The 8,525-nt window shown below is 47.6% G+C and overlaps 1 protein-coding gene across 6 annotated transcripts in view; it reads left to right on the forward strand.

Moving 5' to 3' along the window:
• The window catches only part of ANKZF1 (ankyrin repeat and zinc finger peptidyl tRNA hydrolase 1), a 217,242-nt gene extending 209,682 nt beyond the window's left edge, over positions 1-7,560 (forward strand). For all 6 annotated transcript variants that reach the window (XM_086954366.1, XM_086954363.1, XM_086954368.1 and 3 more), the window contains exon 16: positions 6,791-7,560. In XM_086954366.1, coding sequence (XP_086810492.1) covers positions 6,791-6,914 — 124 coding nt within the window. In that variant the 3' untranslated portion in view covers positions 6,915-7,560. The remainder of the gene's footprint in view (positions 1-6,790) is intronic.
• Positions 7,561-8,525: the final 965 nt, after the last annotated feature.

Genomic DNA, 8,525 nt, shown 5'->3' on the forward strand with positions numbered 1-8,525 from the left:
CTTTACTAGATTTCTTTGGGTGATGGCCACATCCCGCTGCCAATCTGACCATAAAAAATGAAGAAAAGCCCAAAAAAGAGTGGGGGCATCACACATCTGCAATCTTTTTATGCAGAATTTCATAGATTTCTATACGTTGGTTTCTTGATTTTCTTAAATGTCAGAGCCCACAATTTGTTCTCCTATCAAATGGGTCTTCGGGGAAACTTTGCTGTTCGTTTGCTGCTGTTCGTGAGAGGAACCAACCCTTCGCCTGCTCCCTAGTTGTGGGGAAAGAAACGCTGCGACTTGCAGGACCCGCTCCGCGGGTCCCGCTGCGCCAGGAGCACCCGGGGAGAGGAGGAGAAGAACCAACAGACCCCTCCCGCACCGGCAGGGCTGCGAGCAGGCTAGCAGGGACTCCGTTGACCAGGAGTCCCTGCGTGGAACACCTGTGGCCGCTCTCCCTGCCGGACACGCCCCCTGACAGCACAAAAGCTGTCCAGTGCTCCCAGCCCCTGGGAAACTTTGCTGTTCGTTTGCTGCTGTTCGTGAGAGGAACCAACCCTTCGCCTGCTCCCTAGTTGTGGGGAAAGAAACGCTGCGACTTGCAGGACCCGCTCCGCGGGTCCCGCTGCGCCAGGAGCACCCGGGGAGAGGAGGAGAAGAACCAACAGACCCCTCCCGCACCGGCAGGGCTGCGAGCAGGCTAGCAGGGACTCCGTTGACCAGGAGTCCCTGCGTGGAACACCTGTGGCCGCTCTCCCTGCCGGACACGCCCCCTGCCCTGTCAGCACCCTACATAACTGGGCGGGGTAGCCGCTGCGCGGGAGCGCGCGGGAGCGTCCGGGGCTAAAACCGGGCAAAGAGCAGGCCGTTTGAGGCCGTTCGAGGACATAGAGGACTGGCCTGGCCCACCCCCCTTGGTTCTTGTTACTTGACTCGTCCCTTTTTCACCAGTAAGTACTTTGTGGGCACTGCAATTCAAATATATCATGAGTACACGGGGCAGTCGCAGTAAAACTGCAATGGGGCTGAGTAAGCCCAGCGGGACTTTGGATGATTTCCTAGTGAAGACTAATCTAGCAATTGATGCTGAAATTACCAAAATGCAGAAGAGGGTGTCACTTGAGCTTGATGCGGCACGTAGGCTTTCTCAGACCTTTGCCAATTCTAAAAAATCTTCCCTAGGGAAAATCGCGTCTGCTGCATCTCCACAACATGCTTCTTGCCCTCCCCCACTGATAATCCATGCCGATGTTCACCATGCTCCCCCACCTCCTTCCATTCCATTAGAGTCTATACCCACCTCAACTTCTGTGCCCCCTAAAACTTTCGAGGGAATCGCGCCCACTGGACCTGGAACTGCCATTATTTTGCCGGACAGCCCTGACCCCCCCTGACCTTTCTCCCCCTGTAGCAAAGAATAAAAACAAAGATGGCCCAACTCTAAAAAAGAAAAACAATGCAAGATCTGCTTATGCCCGTAAAAAAGCAAAAATTGCAAGGCTGCAGTTCTTTAATAACAGGAGAACACTACCCACCACGGGGGAGACCACACAAGCGCCAAAATTGGATAACCACCTAATAGGGGGGGACAGGGAACACAGTAATCTTAACATGGTCCTTGACCCTATTCAAGGGCCTCTCCCCACATACGGTGAGAAACCAAAAGAGGGAGGGCAAAGTGAGCCAGGGAGGGATAGAGACAAGGGGGGTGATGACGAAGATTTTCTCAAGATAGTCTGGGGTACATTAAAACAATTACTGTCACCTTTAGAACTCAGACTCTCACGTATCGAGAATAATCTCCTTGAGATGGACAAGACCTTAGTCTCCCTGGCCACCCTTAGCCTAAAACAACTGGAAGCAACTTATCCTCATATTGCTGAGAGTACTCCTCAGGAGGATGACGATGGTATTCACCCGGCTCCAGAAACTAACGTTAGTTCCCTTGCCCCTGAAATGCTGCCCCCGGTCTTGCCCCTACCCCTACCAAAACCGACCCCAATACCCAAACCCCGCTCTAAGTCAAACGTCCCCTTTCCCCTAATACCAAAAATCCCAATACCAGTCACAAAAGGCCCCGAGAACCAGACCTTACCCAACCCTATCCCTAAGGCTGCCCACAAGCCCAATAAGACTAATATGCCACCTACTGCGCGCATAACCAACCAGTACCATGGTCGTCAGAACTTTCGTGGGGGCTACATTGATCTTCCTCCTGACGCCGGGCCCTATGTCGTCATACTGGCTGGTGTACCACCACTTGACCCGCATTCCATGGAGACCCAGTGGTCCCTAAAGAATAAGGTGATTCACTGGCTCAACATCAATAGACAGCTCCCCAATACTGTTAGGACTAGGGTTCTAATGGTTAGGAGAGTGCCATGGGTGGGTCGTACCTATAAATCCATCCCTGGAGACTGCATAGTGGTTTCATTTGCAGACCCCCACACGGCCCAGCATATCACTATATGGGACTCACCGGATACTGACCAATCTATTGTCACCAGACCCCTCACTTTTTTCTATCCCCCAAAACAGACTGCTGAGCCACCTGGGGCTTGGTCAATAGTCCACAACCGTAGATGGAAAGGTCATGGGGATGGTTGGCAACCCATTAATAACTGGTGGGAAGGAGCGCCCACTATGAACAGGTTTGAGTGTCTGGACCAGGTGGATTGACTGGGAATTAGTGTCGCTCCAATCCCTACCAATGCCCAAAATCCCCTAACGGATATTGTCCCGAGTGAAAAAAAAATGCCCATACCCCAAGTTCCAAGCCACATTGGGATAGACCTAAACCCCCCTGAACAGCACGCTCTTACTGCACAGGTCAAACTACAGGGAGACCTTACTCACCCGCAAGTTCGGACAGGCACAACGGGGATTGCAGGGCATCATCCACAGGAAATTGGAAACCCAATGCACTCTCTCCTTTCTTGGAATGTAGCAGGCCTTGGTAGTAAGATCACCCACAAACCTTGGCTGGAGATTGTGCAGAAGTATGGCATCCTATGCCTACAAGAAACCTGGCTTATAGAGGAAGTGCACATGTTGGGCTACCGAACCTTCCATTCCCCAGCTGTGCCATTAGCCCAGGGCCGCAACAAGGGGGGCGTGTGTACATATATCTCGAACGTAGGGGATGTAAAAGTTTGCGATTTCCAATCCAATCAGTACTTCCAAATCATACTGCTTAAATGGGGCACTTCGCAAAAGGTGATTCTTGTGAATTTTTATAATAATTTGCCAATTAGTGAGGTGGAATCAAATTTGAACATTATGATCCATCATATTCACAAACTGAGAGATCAAGGTTCGGGGGATCACATAATGTTGTGGGTGGGTGACTTCAATTGTTCCGTCTGTCCGTCTTCTGAGCTAGGTTTGTGCGGCCTGTCAGATCTCGGGGAGGACGGTCCTCTGCACTTCTCCCACACCAACATGGGGTCTCTTCTTAACAATGTTATATTTACCTTTGACCTCACTTTTATCAACCAGGCATGCTCCCCCCCGGTTCCCTTTGCCCCAACGTACAATGGAAGAGGTTGTAAATCCACAATCGATTTTGCCTTGATATCACCCACCCATCCTGATTTTATAACCTTCTGGGAAACGGGGGGTGACCCCATGAGTGATCATTATCCCATCACCTTCGGGGTAAATCTCATGGAGGGCAAAGTAAAGAAACCTAGTAGGGTTCTATATCCATTTGAGGTTACCCTAACTAAGACCAACGGGTATGTAATTAAGTGGGAGAAAATGAACCCAACACCCTTCTTCCAAAACTTCCTATCCTCTTGCTCCACGGACATACTTGCTTGCTTAGAGGAAGATACCGACCCAAAGAGCATCATGGTTGCTTTTTCTAACATTCAGCACCATATAAAAAATGCACTGACTAGGAACTGCAAAGACAACGGGAGGCATACTCGTGGGTGGTTTGACTCTAGATGTACATCTACACTGAAAATCTTAAAGAAAGCTTTGTCTGCCGACCCAAAAGATAGGGTTCAAATTCGTCAAGCGAGACACGATTATAAGCTGGCAATTAAACAGCGGAGGGCGAAATTGAAGCAGGAGGCCTGGAAAGCTCTGGGGGAAGCCGCCAGGAACAAGGACAGCAATGCCTTCTGGAAAGTCATAAGATCTGTTTACAACTCAAAAGATAGAGATAACTCTGTAGAAGTGGCTATAACGGCTGAGCTCTGGGTAGAACATTATGGTAATCTTTATTCCAACACTACACAGGGTAATGCCCCAAACCCATGCAAGGTGACTTCACCCTCAGATAGCATAATTCAGGATAACCACCTAACTGTCTCTCCAGCACCTCCTTACCCTATTGAACTGGTATTTACCACATCAAAAGTGGAAGATGCCCTTAGAGAAAGTCCTTCAGGTAAAGCCCCCGGCCCTGACCACACCCCAGTGGATCTCTATAAATCAGAACCGGACTTCTGGGTTCCCTTATTAACCAATGTATTAAATATGGGAAATAAATGCGGTTTCATTACCACCTGGTCGGACGCAATCGTAGTCCCCATATTTAAAAAAGGGAACAGGGACGACCCGGCTTGTTACCGTCCAATATCGCTATTGGACGGACTTATGAAAGTTGCTGGCAGGATTGTCCTTAAGAGGATACAACACTGGGAAGAAGAGAAGAAGGTTATCTCGGAGTTCCAATATGGGTTCCGAAAGGGTCTAGGAACATTGGAGCAATGTCTAAACTTGTCCCTATTAGTCTCTAAATACACGCAGGCCAAAAAAGGGGACCTATTTGTTACCTTTGTCGACCTCAGCTCCGCATTAGATTGCGTGGACCATGCGATGCTCTGGTCGACACTGGAAGACATCGGGGTGGACTCAACTATCCTCACATTTATTAAAGAACTATATAGAGAAGCGGGGGCCAGAGTAAGATTTGGGACCCAGGGGCAATGCTCACAAAAATTTGCCATAAACAGAGGGGTGAGGCAAGGCTGCATACTTGCACCCTTGCTTTTCACATTTTACATAAACTCTATCGCTGAGAGCTTAATAACTCTGTCAAGCGATTATCCGGCTGTTAATGGTAGGCCCGTACCCATTCTTTTATATGCCGATGACGCGGCAATCATGTCTAGGACAAAAGTAGGTTTGCAGAGAGCAGTAAATGAATTTTCATCCTACATGGGTAAAAGAAACTTAAAGGTGAACATTTCCAAAACTTTCTCCATGCCCTGCTCCCAAAAGAACAACAGACCATCATGCTCAATATATTTAGATCAGCAAAAGATTGCCATTACAGACACTTTTTGCTATTTGGGCATTGTGTTTGACAGGTGGGGAAGGTGGAAACACGCAGTGTCAGCTAGGAAACTCGCCTTTAGCCGTGCCATAGGTGCTTTAAGAACCTTTGCAGCCAAAATCGGGGGTAAACCTATTCAAGAAATGTTACAGATCTACCGGGCAAAGTGTATAGCTACGGGTACATATGGCGCAGGTCTCTGGGGTTTCGAGAATGTGTCCTCATTACAAACTTGCGAGAACATTTTCATCTGCTACTTATTAGGTGTGTCCAAAACCACGTCAACTTTTATGACTCACATTGAGACCGGCGTTAAACACCTTAGCGACATTATAAAAATATCACCCTGTTTGCTCTGGCATAAGATTTGGACCACAGAGGAGTGCAAATTGAATAGAAACCTCATAAAAGACTGTATGGCTTTGGACGGTGCAGCAAAAGTCAAGTGGCTGCGATACGTACAAACGATGTTTTCTAACATTGGACACTCTGAATTTTACGATGAACCAGAGACCCTACAAACCTTGACCAGACCGGGTCTTCGGTGATGGAGGCCGGGCCAACAAGATGGCTGAACTGTGGCTTCTACGTGGAGCTCCAGGGATTATTCTGCTCCTATTCATCCTGGTGCCTGATGCCACTTCTCTTAGTGTTGTAGTGACAAACGTAAGAAAAACTCTGAAGATTTGCCACCTTCTCTCCTCCGCTTAAAGCCCCTGCCCAGACACAATTCAGATGAATTGGAGTCAAATGGTTGAAATGTCTGGTGTATCGGCACCTTTTTGTCATCATCAGTGGTAATGCTGGTTCAGATACCGTGAGAGGTGGCCACATTCTCCTTGCCCTTCATAAGGTCAGAAGAACAAAGACTGGATTGAAACATTGGCCGTGCGGGATAGAGCCACAGCCGGTGCCTCTCTTCTTTTGGAGGGATCATTCCTCTTGCAAACGCCTACAATTGTAGCTCTCCAAACACTAATCTTAACCCACCCTACCTACAACAAAGAGACTGAGGCCTCTGTGTTGTAATATGCTGTGTTGTGAGGAGTTGCCGGAACTTGTCTTTGTAATGACCCTTCTGTGGGATTCTTTGTACTCGCTTTCTCCGTTTTGAGTTCACTTTCTTAACCTAGTCCTGGATCTAGTAGTCTCATGGAGACTTGTATTTTAATAGCTAATTCCTAGTTTATTTCTCTACTGTATTCTTAGCCCCTCCCCCAGGGTCTGTTAATGACATAGTTTTTTGCTCCTTACTTTTATCCAATGGAATCCATGGGTTAACACCTGTGCAGGACAGGTAATGGTGACTGCAGTCCCCTTAAAAGAGGAGCAGCCGACAAATGATACGACACTCTTCAACAGTTGGTGTGGGGTGGAATCCCCATCAATGAAATAAAGGTGGTAGCTTTGAAAATCATTGAATTGTGAATTCATTATTTTTCTGCACAAACTAGTTATATTTTGAAACATGAGATTTGCAGAGTGAGAATAATTATCCTTTCTTTCCCTCAGGCGCTGCTGGCAGTGCGGTGAGACCCTAATGGGGAAGGTACCCTTCGAGTACCTGGACTTCTCCTTCTGCTCCACGCGATGCCTTCAGGAACACAGGAAAACCAGCCGTGCTGCAAAATCCTAGATGGCGTCCCTCTGCTGCAGAGATCCTACTTCAGTGCAATGCTTCCAGGAGACCTCTGCACCATCCACAATGACGAAGCGTCCCCTTTCTAGCAGGCGCACACACGTGGGCCAAGGGTTGACCATAGACTGTGGTATAATGCCGCATCGATCACCAAAGACTGTAGTGCACCGTCACAGTGTGGGCCAAGTACTGCTGTGCAAGACGAAGCTGTAGGCCAGGTACGTAGTATACCAACAGACTGTGGTCCACATACTGTAGTGCACCCACGTAATACTGTGGTCCAAGGATTGTGGTGTATGATCACACTGGGACCAAGGACTGTGGTTTACCATCACACTGTGGGCCTGATAAATGGGGGAATTGCTTCTTACAAGGGCGAGAGCCAAGGGCAGCTCTGTTACACCTGCAATGTAGATGCTGGTTTGCCCTCAACATTCAAGAAGGTCATATAGCAGCTCCAGCATCGTAATCTGAAATAAATGGCCCGGATTCATGATCAGCAGCTGTTGTGACATAATCTTTGGGAACAAAAATCAGAGTGAAAGGATGGTGATATGCTAAAATGGGGATTTCATCCTGGGGAATGTGTGCCTCAGTACTAAGACTAGAATTGGACCTTGGTAGCAATAAATTTGTCATAAAACCGCAATGATCATTGCTTTCTCTTTGAGCAGATATGACTGAATTTCAATGACCGAAGCAGGTGTTTGTAGTGGCTGCTTTATTAGAGAGCGTTTGTGTATCACACAACATTAATTTGAGGGCACTGGTTCTATGCGAGGTTCTTGGCTACCGAACGCACAGATGTGACAGGATCGCATGGATTTTCCACATCACTGCCCAAACAGCAAAAGTCAACAAAGGAGGCAGGTCTCCAAACCTCGGTAATAACAAAAAAAAACCTCATCAAGAAACTAGTGTATCAGGCTGTCTCTCCTTCATTACCATCCCCAAGTCTGCCACTTCGAGGCAGCCTGTGTCTTGCAGTTCTTTTAAATGCTATTGTCCCTTTCAATTGTTCAGAGTGTAGACACAAGCGACTGGGTAGGTGAGACAAACCTTCAGCCTCATATTTACTGTAGACACAGGGTTCTGAGTAGGAGCGATCAGGAGTCATAACGCATCAGCTTCCTATTGGCCCAAGGTATTTACGCTGGAGGGATATTTGCACCACAACCAGAATTCATCTGCATCTCAGGACAGCTGCTAACCACAGAAGAAATCGCCAGAAGAAAACATAGTCGTTATACCTTTTTACAGGAGCAGGAGCACTGTGTCAGACACTGACTTTTTTATTTTGGGAACAAGCAGCCTTAATGACAGTCATATCTGTCACATTAAAGCTGTGAACAAAAACCACTCTCACTCATCACATACATATCATTGATGTTCGTTTTGTTTGTGCCTATCCGACACTATATAGAAAGTCGTTGATGGGAATCTTGCAAACAAATCAGTTTTGTAGATGAACCAACACCGCAAGCTAAAATTTTGAAAAATCAGGTGTAACCTGTTTATGCAGTAGACCGAAGAAACCTACCCTCTCAGCTCATTGCTCATTATAGCAGTATATTCAGAGTACGTTAGGTTTGATGCGAATGACACCCT

The sequence above is a fragment of the Lissotriton vulgaris genome, chromosome 2_1, assembly GCF_964263255.1.
Source record: "Lissotriton vulgaris chromosome 2_1, aLisVul1.2, whole genome shotgun sequence".
Taxonomy (NCBI): domain Eukaryota; kingdom Metazoa; phylum Chordata; class Amphibia; order Caudata; family Salamandridae; genus Lissotriton; species Lissotriton vulgaris.